The sequence below is a fragment of the Macrosteles quadrilineatus genome, unplaced genomic scaffold, assembly GCF_028750875.1.
Source record: "Macrosteles quadrilineatus isolate MER2022 unplaced genomic scaffold, UCM_ALF_1.0 Scaffold_7__1_contigs__length_78375512, whole genome shotgun sequence".
In the NCBI taxonomy this organism is placed as follows: domain Eukaryota; kingdom Metazoa; phylum Arthropoda; class Insecta; order Hemiptera; family Cicadellidae; genus Macrosteles; species Macrosteles quadrilineatus.
The window spans coordinates 41453108-41480948 of NW_026542600.1; the positions used below are offsets into that span (position 1 = coordinate 41453108).

The 27841-nt window shown below is 35.7% G+C and overlaps 2 protein-coding genes across 3 annotated transcripts in view; one reads left to right on the forward strand and one right to left on the reverse strand.

Annotated features, from left to right (window-relative positions):
- Nucleotides 1–10547, forward strand: part of LOC128998067 (1,4-alpha-glucan-branching enzyme) — a 35965-nt gene extending 25418 nt beyond the window's left edge. The window contains exons 10-14 of the mRNA XM_054424043.1: nucleotides 767–976; nucleotides 2429–2600; nucleotides 3182–3366; nucleotides 4212–4460; nucleotides 8838–10547. Of these exons, the coding sequence (XP_054280018.1) occupies nucleotides 767–976; nucleotides 2429–2600; nucleotides 3182–3366; nucleotides 4212–4460; nucleotides 8838–8882 (861 nt within the window). The 3' untranslated portion in view covers nucleotides 8883–10547. The remainder of the gene's footprint in view (nucleotides 1–766; nucleotides 977–2428; nucleotides 2601–3181; nucleotides 3367–4211; nucleotides 4461–8837) is intronic.
- A 1653-nt stretch (nucleotides 10548–12200) lies between these two features.
- LOC128998209 (Krueppel-like factor 8) overlaps nucleotides 12201–27841 on the reverse strand; it is a 56871-nt gene continuing 41230 nt past the window's right edge. Inside the window, exons 4-9 of one of the 2 annotated variants that reach the window (XM_054424233.1) lie at nucleotides 26549–26669; nucleotides 21345–21417; nucleotides 20267–20403; nucleotides 18385–18558; nucleotides 16146–16182; nucleotides 12201–16061 (exon numbers count right to left, since the gene is read on the reverse strand). In XM_054424233.1, the coding sequence (XP_054280208.1) occupies nucleotides 18386–18558; nucleotides 20267–20403; nucleotides 21345–21417; nucleotides 26549–26669 (504 nt within the window). In that variant the 3' untranslated portion in view covers nucleotides 12201–16061; nucleotides 16146–16182; nucleotide 18385. Of the gene's footprint in view, nucleotides 16183–18384; nucleotides 18559–20266; nucleotides 20404–21344; nucleotides 21418–26548; nucleotides 26670–27841 lie in introns of both variants that reach the window. The other variant, XM_054424232.1, reaches the window with a different exon arrangement.

Here is a 27841-nt window from a genome sequence, read left to right on the forward strand (position 1 = left end):
TGGATTTCTGTTTGTCAGTTTTTCCGTTAGGGCGATGTTCTTTGTACCTAATGCTAAAGGATCGTCCTGTTTTTCCAATGTATGTACTCGGGCAACTAGCACATTTGATTTTATATACACCTGATTGGTCAGCTTTATTTTTATATATCTTAGGTTTTAACTTATTAATAACTTTATTGCTAGTTCTGAAAGCTAGTTTGATCCCATGCTTTTCCAACTCATTCTTTAGGCTGTGCTGTAGGTGGTGAGAATAATCTACGCAGACAAATTTTTTGTTTTGCGGGGTTAAGTTCTGATTTTGATTTTGTTTATTTTTGTATTTCTTTACTAAGTTGTCAACCATTTGAATATCATACCCATTAGATACGGCGATTTGCTGGATGATTTTCAGTTCTCTATTGTAGTTCTGTTCTGTCATTGGGACATGTAATAGGCGACATACCATACCAGGTGTTGCACGAACGTGGATTTCTGTTTGTCAGTTTTTCCGTTAGGGCGATGTTCTTTGTACCTAATGCTAAAGGACAGTTTACTAGATATTTAAATTACAATCACTCTGGTGTTTCAAAATAGTTTGAGATAATAAATAACTCTTCAGCGGCTGTTTGAAATTAACATTGGTCTTATGGTGGGCAAATCCAAGATGGCCGTTAGCTTCCATGGACTCTTAAATGTGGTACAGTGGCACTTATACAGCACACTAGGTAGCCTAGATTTTTAACTCTGAGAATTTCGTCAAATGATAACAAAACTATGAACCTTGCAGGATGTATCAGGCATGCCTGGTGTCTGTCGGCCGGTGGAGGAAGGTGGCGTAGGATTTGACTACCGTCTTGCGATGGCGATCCCAGACAAGTGGATCAAGCTGCTCAAGGAAACGTCCGATGAAGACTGGGAGATGGGGAACATCGTCCACACCCTCTCCAACCGTCGCTGGATGGAGAAGACTGTGGCGTATGCTGAATCTCATGACCAGGTCAGTTATGGTCGCCTAAATTTTATCCTCAGAGCAAAGCTGATGTCGTAGTAACCTGAGTGCTCTCAAGTTTTTTTGTGGGCGGAACTTTACCCCCCTTGATTTGGGAATCTGAGTCTAATTGAAAATAGTCAGAGCGTGATAAATTAGATTCGCAATAAAATCTGGAATTTTACCCCTACCCAACTTGGTGTCAGAAAACTAAAGATGTACAGCCTGAAATTTTACCTCGGAATTTTGCCCTCATAATTTCACCCCCTGAATTTCACCTCTGATCAGATATATAATTTAGTAAGAATCGTAAATTTTGTATGTAATGTGCTTTTTTTAGAGAAAGAATTTTAAACAGTCCACTAAAAGTTACTGCTGTTTATATATTGATGTCAAATACTCATCCTTTTTTACCAGATATTCTGTTGAATCCCCAACATCTCAAATTATTAAAAAATACAACAAAATTATACTTCCAGCATAGTCCATTATTGACTTTAAATTATTCGATATTTTGTTAAAATGGTGAAATAACATAATAAATAAAATTAGACATGTTAATTTAGAGTAACTCGAAATTAACAAGTAACATATGTCACAAGATAAAGCATACCAGTAAGTACAGTTTCGATATGTTATATTCCATTTTAAAATTTGTGTCATAGATTATGGAAATAAGTAAGATTCAATGACTGTTCTTGCATGTTTTTGGATTAGTCCTTGAAATACCTAGACAGAAGTTGAACTCCTAACCCAGACATAATAACATGAATATGTGACTAATCTACACTATTGTAAAAATGAGAATATTTCACTGGTTTAGTTGATATCTGTCTGTCTGGGTGGCTGTCACGACTAAAATACTAAACCAATACAGCCAAAATTAAACACAAGGACGGTCGTTATATATCTAGGAATGTCATAGGCATATTCACTTCTCTGAGTTCCTCTAGTTCTACGCCCTGTGTTACTATCGAGTAATTATTTGACATTATAATAAACAGGGGTAAGTAATATTTAACTCTTTAAAGACCTTTTTCTAAAAGACTCCCATTATTTACAAAATGAATGAGTTTTTTCCTGACCAAATTATATATCTGTTCTAGGATTCGTGCATTCTAAGATTTATAATTTGAATAGTTCTGATTCAATTCACTACAGTCAAAAGATATGTTTAACCTTTAATTTATTAAACTAATGTTGTGAAACTCAAAAGTTTGCGGACAGAATCTACCCCCATGGTTGTAACATCAGTTTTGCTCTGAGGGTAAAGTTCCAGGGGGATAAAGTTCTTCTACCCCGTCAGATAGTGTCATACTCTGCTTCTTTTTCTATCTCACTCTCTTTGTTATTTTAGGGTCACACATTAGAGAAAGTAAATATATAAAAATAAAAATATATTCAAAATATAGTAAAAAACATTGTAATTTCACTGATAAATACTTAAACATACTTCCGCAGGCACTGGTAGGAGACAAAACCCTAGCATTCTGGTTGATGGACAAGGAAATGTACACTCACATGTCTACCCTATCCGACCCTTCACCCATCATCGACCGAGGACTCGCTCTTCACAAACTCATCCGACTGATCACCCATGCTCTCGGAGGGGAAGGATGGCTTAACTTTATGGGTGAGATTCAGTAATCCTATTAGGCCCGAGGGCTTTAAGCTTTTTGCCTCGCCTTTATTGCAGTGCATGATTTTAGAAATGTACCTGTGGGGACCAAGACTGACCAGGAGCTAGGAAATATTCCACCATTTTCTCATTTCACCTCCCAGTCAATTGTACTAGCACAAGAAAAATCAGTTGCACAATATTTAGCATTAGTCTGTTAAAAGATTTTTCTCATGAATAGTTTTATATCTTAAAAATATAACTATAAGGAAAGATTAGTGGACTCCTCATGAATTGCAGACAGTCCTAATAAGCACGATTCAAGTACTCAATCTACCTCGTTGTGGAGTAAAGTGAACGCCTTAAAATGAACAGCCATCGATCATGGTCTACTGTAGGGACCCATTGCTCTTACGTAGTAGTTCTAAAATACATTTATTGTACATATTTCCCCACTGTTTTAATGGTGGTGAAAAAACAAAGAACCCAAGTAAAAATTGTATTTCCAAATTTGCAAGTACCTACCTATTTTGATATGTGTGTATATATATATAAATTTTATCATCGACTAAATCTGTTGGCTATTTCTCTTGAAGGTAATGAATTTGGACACCCAGAGTGGCTGGACTTTCCCCGAGCCGGCAACAACGACTCTTATCACTACGCAAGGAGACAATGGAACCTCGTTGATGATGAAATGCTAAAGTACAAGTTTCTCAATAATTTTGATGCAGCCATGAACAAGCTTGAGGAGAAATACGGTTGGCTCCACAAGGATCCTGTAAGTCTTTATTTTGAAATGTTTGCAGTTTGTGTGTGTTAGGCCTATGCAGGGCGTTATTTTAGTAATGCAATTCTAAAACGAAATAAGACCAACGATGAAAATATGTGTCTTGCCATATTAATGGATCTTTATTTATTCATCAGGGTTATGTTATTAGTGTTTAAACATTGTTTTGGGCATATGGGCATCATGGCACACACTTTCCAACAGCTTGTTATATCCAGCAAACATTACTAGCAACAAAAAACATTATTTATAAAAGAATAAAAACTGTAATGACATCTATTAAAAACTTTGGCATGGACAAATAAGAAAGCAGGTCTTAGGTACCAATGCAGATTCTGTGCAACGAATGTGGCTGAATTATTGTCCAGCTCTCTAGTCCAAAGATGGTTGTACCCAAATTCTTATCAAAGCCAACTAAGAGGCCAAAAAATGAAAAAGGGAAATTTATGGGTGTGGGCCAAAAGCCAAAGGCTGATTACCTGATAAGTGATACCCTGATAAGTGCAACAAAAGGCTAATAGCTACGGTAACTAGGGTTTGGTGTGTTGCCTTACCCCAATCCCCTACAAAGAAACTTTTAACTATATCTCATGATAAAATTTTCAGCCATTACTTTTAAATTTGTAAAAAAACAAACAAATAGCCTATAAAAATTAATATATCTTAATAATCTGACAACTCTGAAACCTTTGAGTTTAAAAATTTTTAAATCGTGATATCCTAATTATTAATTTTTACTATAACTAATTTATAATTATGTATCTATGACTAAACCAAAAAGACATCAGGGCTTCAACACCACGAAATGATAAAAACCCATGTTTGCTGTTTGTCAGGGCTTTGTAAGCTGGAAGCACGAAGAAGACAAAGTCGTTGTGTTTGAGCGTGCTGAACTATTGTTTGCCTTCAACTTTCATCCAACCAAGAGTTTCACAGACTACAGGCTAGGGGTGGATCTGCCTGGAGATTACAGAGCCGTGCTCAACTCTGACGATCCTCAGTTTGGGGGACACAACCGCATAGACACCTCTGTTGTCCATGTCTCCGACCCTGAGGGCTTTGCTTGGAGGAGAAACTACATTCAGGTAAACTATAAATCCTATAAACTCAATAACTAGTTATTGGTTATTGCAAACACATCTTGGGAATCAAGCTTTGCTCGCCAGAAAATAATCAGTACTCTACAAAGTTGTCAGTAGTATTCATCCCAAATTTTGTTGATCGGCGACCTGTAGGAGCATTTATCGGGCATGTAAGAGGAGTTTGCTTTCTAAGCGGCCGACCTATAGTACTATAGTGTTGTGAGGTGTTTAATTCGGGTAGGGTCACCTAGCCTAAACTTACCTCCGTTCGCTCGGACAGCTCGAGTAGTCCAGGGTTCTCATGCTAACAGTCTCCGTCGGGGACTGGGTCAGGGTACCAACGCTGCTGACTGAGGGGGAGGGGGGCGGAAAAGATATTTTTCCCAAAAATAGCTCTCAAAGTGTTCCGCCTGTCTGAGCATTTCGTCGATAGAGAATAAGTCGTGCCTCCTCATCGTCAACTTATATTCGGGTCTCATATTTGTATACAAAATATTCAGTTGTTCGTGGAGACTGAGGGTTCCCTTGTGCCGCATGAGAGTAGTTAAAGCCACAACAAAGTTTCTGAAAGCTTCGTTGTCACCTTGAGTCCGACGCCGAATTTCTTCGTATAGATTTCGCTGGTACCCCGGTGGTAGGTATTGCAGTTCGAAACTCGATCGGGATGACTCATAATTGTGCCATGAGCCTTTATGGTTTCGATACCACAGCAGCGCATTACCATGGAGTAGTTCTGGGAGTGCTCGTATTATATCGTTCTTATTAATTTCGTAGGCCTCCATAAGCTCTTCCAGGCATTCCAAGAAAGAAATGGGGTCTTTAGTGCCGTCAAAACGAACATTCCACTTTCAAACTAGATTACACAACGCAGATACGTCAACACCAACCTTGTGAACTACGTTAGGATTTTCATGACACGAAGGCAAACCACTACTGAATCCGTGATTCACGCTTGCCTGTGTAGGAATACCTAGTTGTTCGCTCGCAAACCCTCGGTATGGTCGCTGACCAGTACCGGACACCGTAGGTCGATGAATCGAATCTGTAGAGTGGGAAGTGTCGAAAGCATAGTTAACACCTGTTCTGGTTAATGTCCTATAAACTAACCCCTCAGAATTTTTAAAACGATCTGATTGCGTTATATTGACTGGATAATTACTAGCCTGATTGTTGGCCTTATCAGCGCGCATTGTTAGGCTTGATAAGGAACGACAAACGTCCTCAAAGTTGGTTCCTGGAGGCAAACCAACTATCTCCCGTACTCTGTCAAGTTCCGCACTTCGTATGTCACTGTCAGCCGGTCGTGAGTCGACATATCTCGTGTCGTTGCCGAGTGGAAGTGCAGACGCACCACGCATCCACGCTAACATTCACATCCTTACCGTACACTGCTCGGGGGAATGCCATGTTTCCAAAATTTACAAAATGATTTTCCAAGTTCGACGACTGTCCCCATATTAGCTAAACCGTATCGACTCATTTCGTAACGAAGTTCATCCTTGGTTAACGTGTGAAACCACCCAATTTGCGGGTCCTCCTCCTCCTCTTGAGCGGGTCATCCTCTGAGGGACTCTTAGACGTCAAGGTACGATCAGTTGTAGTAAGTAAACTTAAAGTCGATGGTACCGTTAACTGTGACGTAGTTGTAGCTACTTGAGACTGAGTAGCCTCTGCGGTCGTAGTGGGAAAATTTAAAGTCGATGGCACAGTTGATTGTGAAATAGTTTGTGCTACTTGAGCTTGTGAAGGCCTGGCAGTCGTAGTTGTAGTTGTCGCGGTCGATTCAGTCACCGCTCTGACCGTTTTAGGCGTAGTTTTCGCGTTAGCACTCGACCCTAGAACCATTTTTGATTTTTCTAATTTTCGACGAGGAATCACTAAGATAATCGAGTCTACCGTTCGGGCGCCAATTTGTGAGATACTTTGAATAATACGACAAATAACAGAGAGAAATCAGGTCCCTGTTCGGGGGCGCCACTTTGTGAGGTGTTTAATTCGGGTATGGTCACCTAGCCTAAGCTTACCTCCGTTCGCTCGGACAGCTCGAGTAATCCAGGGTTCTCACGCTAACAGTCTCCGTCGCTCGCTAACTGCTTCTCGGTCCTTGTAAATTTGCTATTGTGTCGATCTACCAGTACACGAGTACACCCTGTGTACGTCGGCACCTCGACGCACCGAACACTAATTACAGTTATAATGTGGTCTCAGCACAGTGATGCACTGACAAAGAACAGGTACATTCTAACTAATATGTGCCTAGGGATAAAAAGGCGAAATAGATTAGGAACTAAAATAGAGAGCTAGCTCCTAGGCTTAACGAAAGAAATCACTTCTAAATAAAACTAAAAATAACCTTCTCGCATTTAAAAAGAAAACGTCGTTAACTCGCGATAAGTAAACAATGAAATAAAATAGGTCTGGGCTTATAGGCCAATGCACTTCTTGGCTCTAGGGAAAACAAATAAAAACACTTAATAGGAAATAAAACAAAACCGCTTTGGATAACTGAACAAAAAGACGTAGGCTACTGCGACACTACACTCGCAGCGGCGGTCGATAAACTATAATATTCTAAGGTCTAAAATACCTAAAATAGCCTAATAAATAATAATGTAATTTATCTCGCCAAAGTGGGTACGATATAACGTATACGCTAGCTACACAGTGTACTTACGTAACACAATATTTCACGATTCGCATCGATGTTTCGCGCACGCCTTCGTCCAGATACTTTATTGGGTTGACACACAGCCTAAGGATGGTTGGTGTGCGCGAACCTCTCGCTCGCCGCAGACTGACTTATGGTCTCGAGAGAGGGTTGTGGGCGACACATACGCTCGCCGTCGACTGTCCAAGAAATTGTCCACTGTTCGGCGGTCTTGGCTAATCCCCACCACCGCTACGTCAGCGCTACGGGGTGGTGACGGCCGAGCCACGAACTAGGACACTTGACATGACATGCCTAGTGTTCGAGGCATTAAGATAATTAAAACGTACTCCTAACAAAATTTTACCATTACAGTGTTTTGTACTGTTTTATTTTGTTAATGCATTGGTATATTTAGCCTGTTTAAAAACATATGGTTCTTTTGGTTTCCTTCTTGTGGATTGTTATTATTACTCTACAACCAACACATAGTAACCTGTAAGGACTAAATCCACCTTTACATCTTTATGAACAGACACGTCAAATCTTTTATAAGCAGAACTTATTTATAGCTTACATTTAAAGGTATTCTTAGGACCAAGTCTTTTTAAACTTATCACTGATTAGTGATTATTTAATTAATCGTTTAACACGTTCGGTGCGGCCTATCAAATGGCAGGCGTAGCCCCAGTGCGGCACAGCCCACAGCCTCGAACAAACCCGATTGCCAGGGGAGAAGGGAGGGCTTTCAAATTTCGGTCTGACAAATAGCAAATAATGTGCGGTGATGTCCTGCTTAACGACGAGAGTCGACTTAGTTCGCTAAAACACCCACAGATAGCAGCACTGCTTGGAACGTAGCCGGTCCCATTGTATTGCCAATTGGAGGGAGAAAGACGGGACAACAAGTTGATTTTTAAGCTTGCCAGACGGAGATTTTACAGGGAAATGTACTACCAACCTATACCACAAGTCACACACAACACGCTAACGTGGTCCGCCTTTGACCAAAACCAAAAAGAGCAAAAACAAAGATATACGAAAGGCATTGCGGAGCGTATCCGAACGGTTACGGCAGCACCCCAACACCGCTCGGCCCGTATCCAATCGGATACACACGCAGTGAACGTGTTAAGCAAGCAAGCAGACCTTACTCATATTATAGTATGGATTACACCTAGTATATTAAAAAAAATAATTGATTTTTTGTAGCTTTATGGAATATTTCCCATTTACAATCCATGAATCGTAATATCACTGTAAATATGAATTTCCGACTTTAATCCAATACTACAAATATAACTGCTGTTTATTTAATTTGTTTGTCAGGCCATTGACGTATTTTAAGTTTTCTGTAAGGGAACGGTCCCAATCGTTTTCCTACAGGATGACGCCTTTGTAGATATGTACTTAGACACATAAGAATAGCTTTCTTTAGCATATCATGTGATATGTACTTATACCTTCCGGAAAAATTTGTGGCGGCTGAGGGATTAGGACGGTCGGGTGGTGTCCCAGCCCCTAAATCAGCCCTCGCTCGGCTGCTCTGTGTTTTGACCATGAGTCACCCACTAGGCTCAATGCACAGTTGGAAGAATTTTGTATATCACCATAAAGTGTAATAAATAACGCCAGTTTAACTGATTACTTGTTTTTTGAATACTTTTTACACTGCCTGGCTTAATACTTTGTTCTTATACTGAATGAAAGTAATTTTATGTTTTATGTTACAGGCTTACCTTCCATCCCGTGTTGTTGTGGTTTTCGCCAGGAATTAGTCCTCCAATGTCACACTGTGGTTATAGATGACACAGCAGTCAGTTTCTGGACCACTAAGGTTTTATTATCTTTGCTAGATTATATTAATTTTTCTTAAAGAAGACTGGTAACACATTACCAAAACGGGTAGATCAAAAAGATCAACAAGTCTGAAAAAATTCTCCATAGAATCGCATAATTAGTATATGACAAATATTAAATTTTTGAAAAGCTAGAGTAGAGAACATATTTTTATATACTTTACAATTGTTACTGAAGAGCATTTAACAACTAAGCCTTCCCATGAATTAAAATTTTGAAAATGTTGTTAATATTTTTCTTGTTTTGTTTTTACTATTGTTGTTTGTTTATTCATAGAGTATTTAGAATTCGTTGTTCATTTAACATTAGTATAACTATCATGAGAATGTTGAAAATATATAATGAATATTATTTGTTAGCCTTTTTAGTGTACTTTTATAGCCATGTAGATTCAAGTATATCTTTGTTGAGATTTGTTATGCTTTAAAATTATATTTTTGTTATGAAATTCTAGCTTTAGCTCAAAGTGTTCTTATAGATTTTTCTGATGTTATTCATGAAAGTTATGTGCCTTAAACATTTTTCAACCAATTTAAGACTGAGAGAAAACATGTACAATTTAAACAAGGTAATGTTACAAATATATACAATGTCCTTCTTATATTTAACATAATTATTACTACTTACATGTTTGTTTTCAAAAGTAAATTTTCCTGTTGCACAAAATGCCATGGTTAAAAAGGGTTTTTTAACCATAAGTTTACACACTGAGGACTAGTTTCAGGTTTCAGGGACTACCATTTTCATATATAAGGATTTTTGGTAATTCGTTTCCAAACCAATCCTTTATCAGTCATTATGTCTTTTCAAATTTTCCCTTACACTCAGCCAAGTAAAAATAAAACCTTAAAGAAATCTTAGAATTGTTTACAGATTTTCAAACAATTTATTTGTGGTTTTACTGTTTGTTTAGATTATTTGGCAGCTTGATTTACCTATCTAAGCTCACTGAATGTGTCTTTCATCCTCAGTGGGTTAAAATATAAATCATTGAATATTTCATGATAATTGTTAGTTATAACTTAGTGTAAACTTACACTGTTAAGTGTGGACACCTTGTCAACACACTGTATGTGATCAAATCATCTTGTCAGGGATTGATAGAAATTGACATTTTGATTGATGATTGAACTACTGAGAAGTTACCTCTTTTTTGGAATCGGCTGTGTTTTTCACCCTTACAAAATTTCATGAAACTTTAGTTTTGTAAGTTAGAGTACTCTTTTATTGATTTATCACCCAGAACTTTGATTATTTTCATGGCCGAAAATAACACTCTGGGGGTTTACGGTTACCTCAACAATAAAAAAATAAACATAAGAAATGCTCAGTGAACAAATAATACTCTAAGCTTATTTACTCAAAAGTTCCATTAAAGGAGGATTATTTTTCCTGAAAATTTGCTTTGTGAAATGGCAATTAGTCAATTTCTATCAAATCTATCTTTTCCGAAAAATTAACATTCTCATAAAGATTTAAGAAACTAGCTTTATAGTAGTTAATATGAATAGACTAGTTTGTTATACATTTGCAGCTTGTATTGCATGTGCCATATTATTCAATAAATAATTTTTATAAATTAATGGAGTTTATATTTTTTTACGGCAAGAACATTTCTCTCTTATATTATAAAATCTTCAATAGCATGAAACCGTTTTATCTACTTGAATTTGTAATTGCACTTATGCACTGGGAATAGCAAACCTTCATAAGAAGTTTACTTTCGCAAGAAGTCTTAAAATTGAATTTGTTATCTTTAACCACCAATTTCTTATCTATTACATGTTCAGTGGCAGAGCATATGGTGATGCGCTATGTATTTGCTGATGACAAAAATAAAATGCAAACGAAATAATAACATTATTGAAACGAAATTAAATTAATCAAAGAGTAAAACTAAAAATTATCCATTCAAAGAGCATGTGGAACAGGTGTAATTAGATTGTATAACTGTGCCCCACAGTCAAAACAACCCTTGGCCAGGGTATCATTCCCCTCCAATCTTCACTCGCTGCATTGGATATGTAGGTAATTTATTTGGTATTACGTATGTGGTGAGTGCACCAAAAGACTTTTTATAACCAGCTAGACTTAATGATTTGTTTTGGTTATGATAAGTTTGCTGTCATCATACTGTCCGGAAAACAACCGTTTTTCGTTTTCTAAATTGTCCGCAAAATCATTGTTTTCGGGTAACTTCAAATAGGGAACAGAAAAACATGGTCCTACATTTTTGCAGTTTGCTATCCTCAAAATTTGTTAATGGCACATTATAAATGTTGTTTACTATTTGAAACACACATTATGAAAGCACTGCTAATCATACGTTATTTTAAGTTATGTTTCTAAACAACGGAAATGTAAACATTGATGACAACTTTGTATAACCTCAAAATATGTGGTCTAATTTTGCAACGATTAGAAGGCTGTTTCCACGGTATGATAAAAAATAGTTGTTCATCACAGAGCGAAAGTGTCTCTTTGGTACTTAGTCGTTTTTCCTATTGCGTACCAGAAAGTGCTACTTTCGCTCCTAGTGATGAAATATACTATTTTGGTTTGTTTCCAACTAAATTTAAAACATTATAGCTTTGTAACTCATTGATATTACTGTTGATTGAATAATCATAAGCAGGAAATATTTGACACTTTAGCATATCTGTTTCTTAACTTTATTTGTATTTTCTAAAACATTTTATAGTTTCTCATCAGTACAACTGTGTAAATAAATACTATACAAAGTAAGAACGAAACTCAAACAATATAAACATTTCTACATGTATTTGCATAGGCTTAAACAATTGACTAACATGTGATCATTCAGTATTATAAGCTGACGGATTGTAAGCTCAAGCTGACGGATATTATCACATGTTATTACATATGAATGAATTTTTTTTTTGACGTTTCATTATTAGAATTGCAAAGTTAAATTTTATATTTATCATTAAATAAAACTGTATTTGTATTTTAATTTAGACTATACCTTTTCAAGACAAAACTAGAGACATTAGTCAAAATCTTACTTGTAAAATTAAGACATTTTGATTAAATAGTTACATGTCAATACAGTTACAACGTAATTATCACTTCTGAGTTTGTTAATGAAAAACGTCGATCAATAGTCTTTATACTGATTGGTTACTACAACTAACATTATAATAACCCGATATTCGGATTTGTATCTCAATAATAGGGAATGATTGCTTAGGGAAACAGAATTCAAAACAATCGAATGAGAAATAAAGGTATGTACTCATTAGGAAAGAGTAAAAACTACCATAAAAGTAACAAATTCCTAAGAAACCATAAATTTAAAAAATGTTATTAACACATTAAGTATTTATTACTTCCTTTTGTAAATGTATCTTAATTGAGTTTATAATATTTTAGCTGCACAAAACAATAAATTCCAACCATTATACCCAAGGCTATTTTTCTTTAAACATATTGTTCAAACTTTAAATAAATAATATAATGTGACAATGTAGGTAAGCCTAAATTTATTTGTATTGCACAATCATAACACATAACACCTTGCTGTAACCTTGCAGTATACAAACTTAACTTTGTAAAATGTGATGTAATTGAACTTTTCACTGTCAAAGAAGGTTGATAAGGATTTTTATGAATTACTGTCCAAGGATTTTATAGCTTAGTAAAAAAATGAAGCTAAACTTCAAATTGGATTTTTTGGGGGGTAAAGTTAATAAAATACTAAGTAATGATAATTATCCTTTGAGGCTTAACTTAGTAAATAATAGTAGTAAAACTTAGTAAAAAATTGAGGCTTAACATAGCACCTTACTTAAATTACTAGTTTTGACAACATTCCTGTCACATGGATAAAAGTTCTAATTGCACTATTATTTCCAAGGCTTCAGTAAAAATAATCAATACAACCTATTTATACAATTGTTAGAGATTCAAAATTGTTAAAATTAGCTGATCAAAAGGTAATGATTACTGATTAATCTTTAGTGATTTCCAACAACACATTACAGCCCTTTACTGCTGAGAAGCTAATACCCAAAACTATCAGATATATTCTGCAGTTGATTTCCCGCTGTCAAAGATGTCTTTGACTACCCAGACTTGTTTAATCAATTCATGAGGGAAACACTGATGTTACCGTAAATGCAAAGTTATGAAGAAGTTGGAATCAATTAACAAGGATTTATGAATACTGTTCGATAAAGATGAATCATATGATTAAAGAGGTAAATAACTTAAATTTAAAATTTCCAAAATTTATAAAAAATCACTTTAATAACTTTCAAGTTGTTCAATTTTTGAATTTGATTTAATATTGAAATTTGGATTCCTAATCAGTGTTTTATACAGTTGACTCTGAAACGCTTGTAAAATTTGGTTATAATATTTCCTTAAAGAGCTAATAATTATTACTGTATTGCCCTTTCATTCATACAAGTCCTAAGTCACATTTACACATACAAAAGTAATTCAAAATCTTAATTAAATGGCTAACTCATTGGCCATATCGAAAATTTATGTATTTTCTTATAGGTGTAGCAAAGGTTGCCTACCCTGGTCCAGTTATCATTAATCATCATATGTATTTATAATTATTATTTTCAAAATAAAAGAAAAACTACGATAATGTATCAATTATAAACAAAACAAGCTTATAGTTAATCAGCACCATGTCACCTTATACTTAGAAAAGCTAATGAATTAAATATACATAACATGTAATTATATACAATACCTAATCTAAACGATTCTTAAGTAGAATGTAATAATTTGAAACAAAAATACTGCTCGACTGGCCAAAAAGAAACTTAATTAATCTTTGTTGAACTTAACCTGATGAACTATATGTGGTGTTCAAATGTACAGGCAAGGATTACAAATAATAATACTTCATAATCATCCTTAGTGAACTGCTGAAGACTTTATTTTATAATCATGCCTGATGATGATTGTTCAGAAAGCTATACTCCGTTCACTTATTTAGGCAGTTTGAAGGGAAGATCTCCCCCTACTTTTTCTGCTTAATGTATGTGGCAGCTGATTATTTTTTTCACAAATCTCAGCTATTAAGCCATGTTTCAATAGTAGGATCAAGATGTGGAGGGGATAGATTTCTTCCCCTGAAACTGCCTAAATTTTTTGAACGGAGTATAGGTAACTTTGAAATTAATACGCCCAAATAGAACAATATATTTATAAATGATGCTCGTCAACTGATATAACAACAAATAGCGCACAATGGATAACTTACCGTAAAACATTTATTCAACATCCACTCTTTAAGAGTTAACGGACATTAACACAAATCAAAACAGTTTTCATATTTTAGAATTAAATCATTAAATCTACTTGAAAAATCCAAAGTCATAGTACAGGTTAAGTAAACGACAATTGTGAGGGTTTACCCTTAAATACACATTTTATACAACCTAGTGTTTATAATTACAGTTTTTGTAAATCAGCATGATAAGTATAATTAAGTTAGAGATCAGTTGTCAGTTCAAAGAAAAGAGTAAATAACACAAGTTTAAACATTTTTCTTTTTCTTTATCGTTACAATAAAAAATCAAAGGTGTCCTAAGCTCAGTTCCACGACTAGCACTCTTCATAGAGCCAAATACCATCCTTACTTCGTGTTTAAGATAATGTAAATGAAGAAATTGTATTGTCAGTTAGAGCACAATCGGCATTTAGCCTTAGTTCAGGCAAGGTTGAGTAATTTTTTTTATGAATTGGATTTCAAAGCTCCTTTTAATAATAGGGGTTTTATGAGTTAGCAGGTTATAGGCTAGTCAACCTTTGGTTTTCATTTTTTTTATAAAGTAAGTTTTATATAAAGGTTTTGAGTTTATTTCCTGGCTATGTCTTCACGTAGTAAACAAGAGCCAAAGTAAAGGCTGTGCCAACATTATATGGTTGTCATCAAAACATTTTTTCAGTTATTGATCAGCTGTTTGTGTTTTTATTAGCGTAAAATTAAACATGTATAGATCTGATAGAAGAAAGGCCATTTTCATAAAGTTTACTACAAAATGAATGTGGAACTGAGTATGGTTAAAACATATGTGGCATATTTCTTGGCAAACCATTTGAAATCTTTTATCTTGGGCAAGCATTTAATACTCGAGATTTAGAAAGATAAAAAGAATTTTAAAACTTTGGCTTTTCCTAGTATTAGGACATTTTCTTCATATGTAGCAAGATTTATTGCTGTTATAAGTTGATTCATACATATACTGTTATAAGTTCTGGAGGTTCTCATACCATATTAACGATAGCATTTGCTTTGACCATATAAATTAACACTGTACAAAAGTTATTTTATAAAAGTATTCATGTACATATATAAACAAGTTATCTGTCTTACAGCTGCAATAGGTACTGGCCTTATAATACTGCGGTTTGCACTGGCCAAATAATAAAGCTATCCTAACAAATATTACATATATACACTACTTTATTTTATATATATTTATACTGACCGAAGCAACGTAAAATTACTTAATCGATAAAAAAATTAACTAAATGTTACATAGTTTAAAGTACAATTTTTTTCTAAAGTAAATTGTTGTGAAGGTGGTTCAACACGCTTGGTAGTATCATAGAGTGACTGGAAATAACCCATTTTACTTACAACACACTAAAAAGGACCTTTTTCAACCACAAGAGTTGATAATAATTAAAGGAACATAAAATTAGAAAATATTATTTTTAGTAACATTAATGTTAAATGAATTAATGAACATAAATTATTGGTTATATGTCTGTAATAGAAATCCATCATCAATTAGTGTTAAAATGTAAACTTTTGGAGTTTAATTTTATTGTAAATTTTACTTATTTTTAAAACCATAAGTGTACAAATAAGGAGGATTAATACTGATTAAGTTGTTTTGTGAATGAAGTCTTTTTTACGTTATTGTTCTGCACCCACATTAATGTTGGCCATACTAGTAATTAATTGGGCAACACTATTTTAATTCTTAAGCTACCACCACTTTCTTATTTAATAAAGTGCATCCTTTTACACAAAACTAAAAACTTAAACCTTCTGGATGAACTTAAAACATAAAACCTTCTGGATGAACTTAAAAACATAAAACCTTCTGGATGAACTTAAAAACATAAAACCTTCTGGATGAACTTAAAAACATGAAACCTTCTGGATGAACTTAAAAACACGAAACCTTCTGGACCGGTCGGGACTTCCACTTGGTAGATATCCTGAAAAAAAAATCATTTTTATTGTTCACTTTCACTTATTATAACTATAATTTATGTTAAAAAATTCACTCCTGAGAAAAACGCTGTTTGAGGAATTATTTTACAATTTTACCACTCTAACTATGCTCAACAAAGCTATCAAAATAGTCTTGTAGTAGGTTGGTATGAGAGATTAGACCTAAACACAGCTGGCTTTAGGCAGGTGCAAAACGTGCGTCCGCACCTCAGGGGCCTCGCAATTGGTGTAAAAGACAACAAAATTTTTAAAAGTCTGTGAATTTTACATAAATTATGTAAATTATGAAAAAAGAAAAAGGGGAGTATAAATACTAATACTATTCATTGAAATTTTTTTAGTCATAATTGTTCTGATACTACTTTTTCAGTAATAAGGGCCCCGATCTGATTTTTTTTACTGGGGGTTGCACTAACCTAAGACGGCTCTGAACCTTAAGTACTTTGATCTTAAATTACTTATGATTTTCCTGAAATAGGTCTTAATAGAAATCTTCTGGCACTTGCTAATCACTGCTTAATTGGACAGGTCTAATTTAAAGGATTACAGTAGACTCCCTCTTATCCAGACTCCTTGGGACCGAGGCCAGTCCGGATAACGGGTTTTCCGGTTAAACCGACGTCACTAAAAACTCGTTAAAACGGGCCGTTTACTGTGATATTCGACTTAAATTTAGGAGAGCATTCTATTTGGACACGTGATCACTAATCTCAAATCTTTCCCACGAGAACAGTCGTTTCATTACCGCCCACTTCCTGCCGATCTAGTCCGGTTAAAGAGATGTCATTTCCGCCGAGTGTAGTCCGCTTAAACCGATGTCCGGTTAAAAGGTGTCCGGATAAGAGGGAGTCTACTGTACATTATTCTCCGACTGGGAAGGGCTGAGACAGGCAAATCATGCTGTATCCACTGAGGATTTCATGGGAAATGTCTACTTAAGATATCCTGAATATACTAGGATTGCTTTCAGAGAGGTGAAAGCCAAGTTGAGCGGAACAAACGTGATTTGATATTTGTATAAGTAACTAAATGTAAAAAAAGTCAAACTAATTCTTGTTTTATTGATTAAAATTAGAATAATTCAAATTTAGTTTTTTTACTACATCTTGTTATTTATTCAGATACCTCTTCCAAAAGTGGATTATGGTAGTTTTGACCAGGAAAATATTACAGTAGTTGGAATCTGATATTAACATGCAAAAAGGGCATTAAAGTATAAAAAAGAGAAAGGAAATATAACATTCAAATTCAACTGTAGCCTACAACAAAAACATTGGACTTAATTTTCACCCTTACAATCGGTTAATAGTATTTAAGTATAAAAAACAGTAACTTAACTATTAAAAAAACGAGTATCTAAGTATAAAAACAGGAGGGGAAATTTTACATTTAAATTCAACTGTGCAACAAACATTTGTCTTCATTTCAACCCTTGCAATCGGTTAAACTCAGCTTTCTTTGCTGGAAATAATTTATGATTGTTAATACCAAGTATTCTTGATGGAGGAGATGATTATAATGTAACAGGTATTTTCTTGTTTATTAAGATCGTAGCAATGGTTTAAAAACGTTTAAAAGAAAAGTCTAGAAAGTTCAGAAATACCTGATGATTTTCTTGTTTACATTTTTCTTGTTAATTCATAAAACTGTCATGGCTACTTTAGTCCTATAAGCCTAATGTTAAAAATTGGAAATTTTAAGTTCGTTTTAAATTGCATTAGCATTATCTAATTGAAATTTGTTTGTTTACAAACCATTTTACTATTAGTCTAAGTAATCTTGTTAAGTTTGGATGAAATGTGTTCAGCCGTTATTGAGTGATGGTGTTTGCATTGAAGTGATCCCAAAGAGCTTCGCTCGCTCCGTTCAATGACCAATTTATTATGGACTGGGACTCTCCAACTGAAATGTTACTAATATTTTTGGACTTTTCCAACGTTTCTTGTGTTCAAAACTACACAAAGTTTCTGGAGGTAGGTCAACTCCTCCCATTTATGAGTGAAATTACTAATTACAACATTAATCTGAACTAGACCTCAAAATGTAGGCCAGTCAAAAAATTGCTTCTTGAAAATAACTATTTACATTTAACACTAAACATTTCAGAGCCATCGCCATAATGAGCTTAAAAACTCTCCAACTGAGATCCAAACTCAAGCAACAGTAAATGAACAACAGGATCTAACCTCAGTGTCTCTTCATATGTAATGAAAGATGGTCAGATCTGGAGAACGATCTCTGGCAGAGATGACATTTGAAAGGTTTTTGTCCAGTGTGCTTGCGGAAATGTCTTGTCAGCTCGTCAGAACGTGCAAACTTCCAGGTACATCCTTCCCAAGAGCACCGGTAAGGCTTTTCACCTGGCAGACAAGAAAGATTACAAAATATTGTAATGCAAAACTTATCCTTCAAGTGGGCGAAGGCATTTTCTTCTGAGTGCAATTTATTTTTGACCAAACCACTAATGGGTGTCAGTAAATGTAACCTATAAATATAAATGTCAGTAACCAACCTTACTCTTAGAAATCTCCTTCTCCTCATATATATTTTCCCCCAATTATGCTCAAAACATTTTATGAAACGTAAAAGTCATGAGGGGAAAACTCTGCATTCCCTCATTCCATCATCAAAGGCATTTGTATGGTTTGCAAAAGGGTGTGTGCTTGGTTTTAAAAATCATAAATATCTATATTCATATACTTGTCATTAACTCTACAACCACATTTCAAGAGTGATAAAAGTTATTGAAATTAAATGTTGGATGTTATTGTACAAAGTTGTAGTCTATTAACTTACTGGAAAATTCCAAAACCCCATACACTTCAATCCCATGACTATTCTCGCTGGTTTAAAATCAAATCAAATCAAAATCAAATCATGTTTATTAGCACATGTTTATTAGTTTATCATGTTTATTAGTTTGTGAACTCAAGTGTACGGTATAGTGCCTTGCACATTCATGAAATGAAATATCATTTAAATAAGTTTTTTAATTATTTTTGAATGTCTGTCCCCTCATTTGATGAGCTATTATCGAAGATTAGAGTGCAAATACAAAAACAAGACACGTACATGAGACACTGTATTTATCCTCAAGAGATGCTAGCAGTGACGTTAAGGTAAGTTTTTGTTTTCTCTGGAATAAAGTACCATAATTAAAGCCTTCAAGAAAATCAATTATTTGTACGTGTGAGTATACATTCCTCCCCCAAATATGTTGGATACAAAACTTAACAGACTAAAAATAAAAACTAAATTAACTAAATAGCAAAACAAAACTAAATACACCACTTGGACACTGCCACTGCGCTAAAATAAAAAAAAAACCATAACCCTTGAGGGTTGAACCACGACTGAGGAGTGGGGGCAGGGGTAGGTCCGGCTGTTTCACCGGTATGTGTGTTCATCTCCATAAAGCACAATGCCCCGCTACCCGCTGGGCCGGCGAAACCACCGATCCGGCGGTCCGGCAAAGTAGAGAATATCCGGCAGTTTCGCCGGAGCATTTTCCCGCCGGACCGGCGGTTTCGCCGAACCGGAGAAGTGTGGCCTTCCCCATGCCTTCCTGTGTAACTCAACTTTCTCTGGCGTCCGGCGATTTCGCCGGTAAGTGTGTACCCGGCCTAGTCAGTAACAAAGCAACAAAGATAATCTCAGACAGTTCTACACCCATCCCCCACCCATTTTTGGGTAAAAATAAAAATACACACCTAGGTGGCGTCCCCATCTCAATTAATGGTGATAATAATAATGATAATGATACTTTTTTTAATCAGCTTCAAAATTGTGTCAGTTTTTTCTAACCAATTTACAATAAACTATAGTGGCAGCCTTTAACGATTACACAACACGTAACAGAAATAAACCTTTTTTTAATTGGAATTTTTGATATAGTAGGTTGTTACACTTGGATATACAGTACTAGTACATTATTGCAACTTTACACTTTTCAAGTATTTTCACCTCATGACAAAACAATCTCATTCAACAATCTTACAATCCTCATTTGGTATGTTTACAAAGTCAATTTGAAATGCAGTTTGAAAGATTTAGTAATACGGTTGTTACCTGTGTGGGTACGTTTGTGAGCCTTAAGATGAGAACTTTTAGTATAGACTTTATCACAGCCGGGTACATCACATCTGTGGATCTTCCTCCTCTGAAGACTATCTGAATATTCTGGAGGGCTCGAACTTGGGAAAAGTCTGTAAAAGATACCAAGTTACTCTTTCAATATGTTTGCTAAGGCCAATATTGTAAAAATTTTTGGATATGGTAAGATAATATTAACGACTACTGAAAAAGAAAAACAAGCTTCACAAAGAATATTTTACAGTATGCCTATCTGATGTTGGAGCAGTGCCGGATTTATCACTAGGCCGATTAGGCCGCAGACTATAGGGCTGCAGAGGTGGACAAAAAACATTTTTTCTGAACAAAAAAGATCATTATTTTTTGAAACCATCAGTTTGATATACCCATGATTGCGGCCTGCGGGAGATGTTCACGATTACGCCACGACCACGGGTGTCGATAATGATGTCCCCGTGATTGCGTTAGTCAAGTTTTAAGTTTAAAGAATTGTGATTTGAAAAATTGTCATGCAACCCATTTTTTTTATGATTTAAATCTATGTACCGTTATTAGTTTACTTTAAAAGCTATACAAAAAGTTCAAATAAACTTAAGAGTGTTTTTTTTTAAGTACAGTGTTAACAGTCAACACTCCTAGCTACTTAAGGGTTAAAACTTACTATTATAGTACCAAACTCTTTCAAGCTATCGTAGTGGAAGAAACATTCACGTATGTAAGAAGAGGAAACTATTTATCTGCCTTATAGGCTTTTTTGTTAGCTATCTCCAAACTCCAATGCTGAAATTAATTTTAGTTTTTTAAAAAGTGTAACCTATTTTCTTCCGAAGAAAGAGTGTTAAAAATTGTAAATATTGGTTAAAACAACCTTTTAGCACATACTAGTTTTCCTCACCATTTAAACAGACCTTACTGTATTATCTTTAATTTAAAAATAAGACTTTCTCACTACGTAGCAAATGCTTTGAAAATGTTTCCTGTTTAAAACTTTGTAGAAAACGTCATTTGACGGTACAGTAAAGAGTTATTTGTTTAGTCAGTTCTAGTGACTTACAATGAAGGTTCCTTGATCCTGTATGCTGAGGCACATCGAGGTAAGACGTCTTCCTTGGACGGAATCGGAGCTTCTGAAACAGAATATGATATCACTTTAGATTAGAATAACCCAAAGTCCAAGTAGGCCTATGGAAAAACAAACAAATACCAATGAGTTACAATTAAAGATGGTTCCAATGATTGCTAATGGTTATTTATCACCTGAATAGCATCTGAGCAAATGACGGTGCTTTAAGTTATAGCAATAGACTACACAGATAAATTGACATATACTATACATTTGACTATTAACTAGACATTTCCATCCCCATGTTTAAGTTTTAATAAAAATCGTCGTAGTTGATGTGAGCCAGCTGATTTCTGGACTAAATCCTTACGTGGGAAGTTCGTCAAAATAGTGTATAGTGGCGGTAAAGTGCATAACGTTACTTTTCCGTGTTTAGGCACGGTAAAGGGCATCTTTCCAGCCTATCAATACGGATGGAAAAGTACCTGCTTCTGTGTAGTATGATATTCAAACATCGATTTCTGAGATCTGACCATACCCTATGTGTATCAAAGGAGATACAATAATGTTTAAAACTAATATTTTTTAATCTACTCAAATGATATCACCCCAGCAAACTCAAATAATCCATGACAGTACAAAATGACTTTTTATTCATATAACAGACTAATAAACTCTAACTACACTAAGATATGAGCTGAAAAAAACGAAACTCTAGCTAGCCTGAATTTATGTGTGTGGGTTCGAAAATCTAGGGGGGAACATTGTATTTAGTGATTTTGACAATTGGAAATAACAGTACAGTACTTAGTTGCAAAAGTCAAAAGCCAAACGTAATCAATTCAGCGATGGTTTTGTACGTGTTCAAATGTTCGTACGGTATAAATTTATATTCAGACCAGTTAAGTTGTCAACGTAACTTGATTTCCGCTTGGTAATTATTGGAACACATAGTTCATCTCAGTCATCAGTGAAGTGCGTTTCCTGAAGTGCTGAAGTGCAATACCGACGATCAGTCGTAAACAACTGATAACTTAAACATTCCAGTGACAGTTGACAGTTGCAGAAATAATCTCCAGACAGCTGATGTTGTTTGATAAACCACGTCCTCTCCAAACTGATGATTTGTTATTTGAGGGACGACGCGACGCTACGTATGCAGTTCTAAGAAGAAAATGGCTCAATTGTTCTACAAAACTGCGTTAAACGTTCGTTAATCTGATTTAAAAAATAGGTTCTTGGGGGTATTGAACGTGAAAACAGTTAAAAACTTCATGTTTAATTTATTTCATGATAGTACAGTAATTTTATTTGTGAACTAACACCTTACCTTACCTCTATTTATAAGAACGGATTTAGACCTGTTGTGGAAAAGGCTTGCTGTGTATACACCAATATAAGGTAAGTTAAGAAGACTGTTTTAATATTCGGCGATGTATTTTTAACAAATTTCCCAGATAAGAAATATAAGCTATTACCGTCTGGTAAAACCTAGACCCGAGGCCGATTTCTTTTTCTTTTGTATGCCCTAGAGACCAAAACACCATTCGTTACAATTCATATGTGTGTGAGTGCGATAGCTCAAGTAAAAAAGATCCAATTTTCAAGAAATTTGGTACCAACTGTAAACATACGAGTTCGCGAACCAGCATGATCGAAGGAACGGGGTTTATCAGGGACTCCTCGCCATTGGTTGGTATAGAGATACATCTCATCAATTACGCAATATAAAGCATCAAATACGTAAGTTGAATTTTCTGAAACCCTAATTTCATACGAGACTTGACTCACTCTTGAATGGCATTAATATCCACCTCGGTGAGTAGGTCACAAAGGTAGTACTGTGGTGCTCCGTCTCCCTCATTTATTGCACAAAGTATTATTATCTTTTGTATATACTGTAGCAAGAAAACTAAACCGAAATGTAAAATATCCATTTGATAGTTTTATCTCAAACAGCATTGTGCAACGAGTAAACTAAATAAATCTTGTTAAATGATTTTGCAGCTTTAAATTCTCAAACTGTGGATGTGATTTAACAAGCTGTGCTATCAATCATAAAACACAACACATTATTGACTGGTGCGAATTATGAACTCCAGGACTGCCTCACTGGGAAAGATATGTCGAGGGTTTAAGGACAATGTTTTATAGAGTTCCCATTGTTTCCAAAAAAGATTAGTAATACTAGTACAATTCCATACATAAGCCATACTGTTACTTTTCAAAGTAAGGTGTTTTTCGTGTGTTGTTTTTTTAGACCCGCGCTTAAGTTAAGAGTTTTCAATTGTAGCTTAGTTTGTTCAGATGTTGTGCCCTAAAATTAAAATTGTCGACTAGTATACACAATGGACAAGGTTGGCCAACGTAAAGGTAATCATTATTGTGGCATCATGCCGTGTGATTTTTTCATATAAGGGTAAATAAGCGACATCGTTTTCAGATCAAAGAGAGAAAATTAAGAGATTTTCTTTAAGATCCCAACTTAATACAACTTCCTTTTCAATCCATGTGTGAAATTCCGTTTTTCGCATTTCGTTGGGATCTTGAATAAAGTCTTCCCTGGTAATTAAGTTATTTTGTTCGGTAGACTATGTCCTAAACATGTGGCTACAACCAACACATGTAAAACATTGTACGTAGGAACGAAGGCTTAGGTAAGAAGTTGAACTAGACCTATTCTTTTGTGGACACCCTGTATGGTAGCAGTTATCGAATTGAGGATACCCTCGGTAGCAGGGATGGGAGCGAGGCGACCGTTTTTGGGCGAGGATGAAGCAGTCGACCTCCATAACTAACAGAGGAAGACACCAAGGTCAGTACGCCCACAGGCACAGTATAGGTCAAGGAGTATGTCTTCCTCGCAGTGAGTAGCGAGTAGCGGGGGACATCGCAATTAGTAAAATATAAGTCGACAACAGCTGTGACTACAGCCGAAACCTACATTCGCGTACTTGCAGATGGATGCATTTACTATGAGAATGAAACAGTTTAATATGCAGTAGGGACAAAACCCTACGGTGATTAGTTTGAGTGAACAAAACTGTACAAGAGTTTCTGGACGTAAAATTGGATTGATTTACTTTCAAGGTTGTTACACGGTCATCTTAACTCTTAAAAATTAAATCCATAACTGTCACAATTACTCAAGTTTAATTTTAATACGGTTTAATGCGGTAGATAAATGCCGAGGTCGTATACAAAATCTTAAAATTTTGGTAAAACTAACGTCACTAAAAAACAGAGCTAAATTTAGAAATGAGGCGCAGTTTTTGCTGCTTACTTTGTTGTAGCATTTGTGGTCCAAATCGATTACAAAAAACTTATTAAGAAACAGAAAAAGAAATGAAAGTTTAAACAGTGAAACATCTCCAGGTTGTGGTAAAAACAATTGACCTTGAAAATGAATTGCGAAAATAAGATCCGCGAACGAAAAGTATAACGTGTACTTGACATAGTGTTGGTATTAAGTAAATTCACTACAAGACAAGAAATATGTGGTTCGTAAAGTTCATACACTATATAAATATAACGTGTATGTATAGCCTATTTGATGACGGCAGTGACACTGCAGACATATACTTGACGCCTTGCGTATATACAATTGATGACATCATGATTGTTGGAGAAAATACTCGGTGGTCTTGTGCACATATACTTGATGACATTGCAGACAAATACCTTGTATACATTTATTCGATGACGTCAGTGACGGGTCTTGTGTATGACATACATATACTCGGCAGTCTTGTGTAGGGCATACATATACTCGGCAGTCCTATGTAGGGCATACTCGGCAGTCTTGTGTAGGGTCTACATATACTCGGTAGTCTTGTGTAGTGTCTACATATACTCGATGACGTCAGTGACGGGTCTTGTGTAGGGCATACATATACTTGCCCTGTGTTGTGTGTGTTATATCTTGTCTGAGTTGTATGTCTTGTGCTGTGTAGGGCCTACATATACTCGATGACGTCAGTGACGGGTGTTGTGTAGGGCCTACATATACTCGATGACGTCAGTGACGTGTCTTGTGTAGGGCCTACATATACTCGGTATTCTTGTGTATTGCCTACATATACTCGATGACGTCAGTGACGGGTCTTGTGTTGGGCATACATATACTCGATAGTCTTGTGTAGGGCCTACATATACTCGATGACGTCAGTGACGGGTCTTGTGTAGGGCATACAATATACTCGGTAGTCTTGTGTAGGGCTTGCATATACTCGATGACGTCTCTAGTCGCTGGGTCGCTGGGCACAAGGCGTGACGGGGACCGCTCTCATATCGTGCTGTAGAGATGTTCCCACGGCTGTAGCTGCGTCGTGACCTGCATACCCTCTCTCTCCTCAGTCTCACTTCTTTGTGGAAACATCCTCGAACACACCCGAGCTTGGTCCACGCCCGCACACACCCACGCCTTCCCACGGCCCCGAGCCTCGCCCATCACCCTCACCCATCACCGTTCACCGTCTCACCGTGGCATGCATAGCACCGAGGGAAACACACACTACCTTAACAAGTTATGATAATTAATACTTCAGTGCACTAGGACCTCTGGTGACATCCTTGTCCTACATTTCCAACTGTGTTCATGTTTTTTTTTTGTTTTTTTTTTTTTGTGGGAGGTGTTAAATATTGCGGGTCTATTGAAAATACTCGGCAGCCTTCAGACCACCATTTTGGGGAATATTCATGCATGCATAGCGATGCAGAATTAACAGTTGCTATTGTCAATTGCATAATTAATTACTTGTAAGTTTCCATAAATATGTTATGAGATCTGTAGTTACGTGTGGTGAATAGTGACGTGATGCTTGACAAGCAAATTCTACGTGCAAACACCTTAGCGATCAATCAACACAGTTTAATGATTTCGGTGAACATACTGATGACCGTTGAATGATACTCTTAACTCGTGCTTCTCGGCAGCATGTCGTTTTCTGGAGCTACTGACGAAAAAGGTTACAACACTTCTATCGAGTATAGTATAAACTTGGTTTCACTTACTTTTATAAAATATTCAATTATGAATCAGCTGTGAGGTCTTTTTCTTTAAACTTAAGCTAAATCGTTCCAGAGATGGACAATAATGTGATGCGATCCTGAAGCTTAAATTCACATGTTCTAGGACAGACACAACGTTTGTATGATAGTATAGTATACCTATGAAGCCTCGAAGGGCTCCTTACCTCGCTTCAGGTGTATGGGGCTGTATATCGGCACTGTAAGCACCACTGCTGCCTCGGGGTTGGTCTTGACGCTCTTGATGCTCAAGTCTACTGGCTCGTTCTGAACTGGAGGTCCGGATGCCTACATACAAAGCAACGAGTTAAACTTCGGCAAAACTAGGCAGGAAAATATAAATTATAGGGCTACATATTCTGGGAAATGGTATTTTCACAGGTTCAAACCTTGCAAACGTTTTATACCGATAGTAATAGAGTAGTATTAAATTATTGTCTCAAAAAAGTATACTCCGTATTATATTAAAAAGTATACTCCGTATTATATTAAGTATGCTTTTTACGAATTGTAGGCATATACAAATAATTTGACTACCTATTTTAATGTCGATAATTCAAACCTGCATCAATTATTATTTTACTGCAAACTATCTCAAATAATATTGAGTAGAAATTAAATCTAGAGAGTTCAAAATGTAATCCAACATCCAAGGGGAAGCCAAACGAATGTGTTGTATCAGAACACCTCTCGTTTTGATGGAATTGAGTTAGTTCTTCCATCGCCGAAGTGAGGAGAAGAACTCCGTCCTAGCCAATAGCAAATTTAAAAGCCATTTCAGACATTGTTCTTGTAAGGACTTTTGTAAGGCTCAAACCTATAATTATACTCGAGTATGAAAGGTTTCTGCGACGAGGAGCACGCACTATGTTTGTCAATATACTTTGCTCACATTCAGAGTCACCAATCGTATGGAATTGTAGTGTGGGGATGTGACAGCAGTGTTAAAAAGTTACTGTTTCTGCAGAAGAAAGCGCTAAGTATATGTAAAGTAAAAAGATAAACTCATTGTAAACATTTGTTTAGAAAACTTGGTGTGCTAACTGTACCTTCATTATATTTACTGGATTCTTTGTTGTACATTAAAAAAAAACTAATAATATTCCTGCTAACAATTCAGTGCATTCATATTTTACCAGACGGAGCCATTTGATCAGAATCCACCAATGTAATTATCAGACTACCATTAAATCTACTTTTGAATTAGGTAAGAAAATCTTTAATTTGCTGCCACATAATGTAAAATGCTTAGATGATAAAAAATTCAAAGTGCATTTGAAATCTCTATTGATAGAATTAAGTGTGTATGATGTTGACGAATTTATCACTTATTTAAGCTATCCAGTCATGTAAATAGCAATTTATTGTAAAATATGACGATGCCATACGTCTGTTTTGTGTGTTTTTTTACGGCAATCAATGATATGATTTGTTAAATTTTGCCTATGATGTAAAGCAAT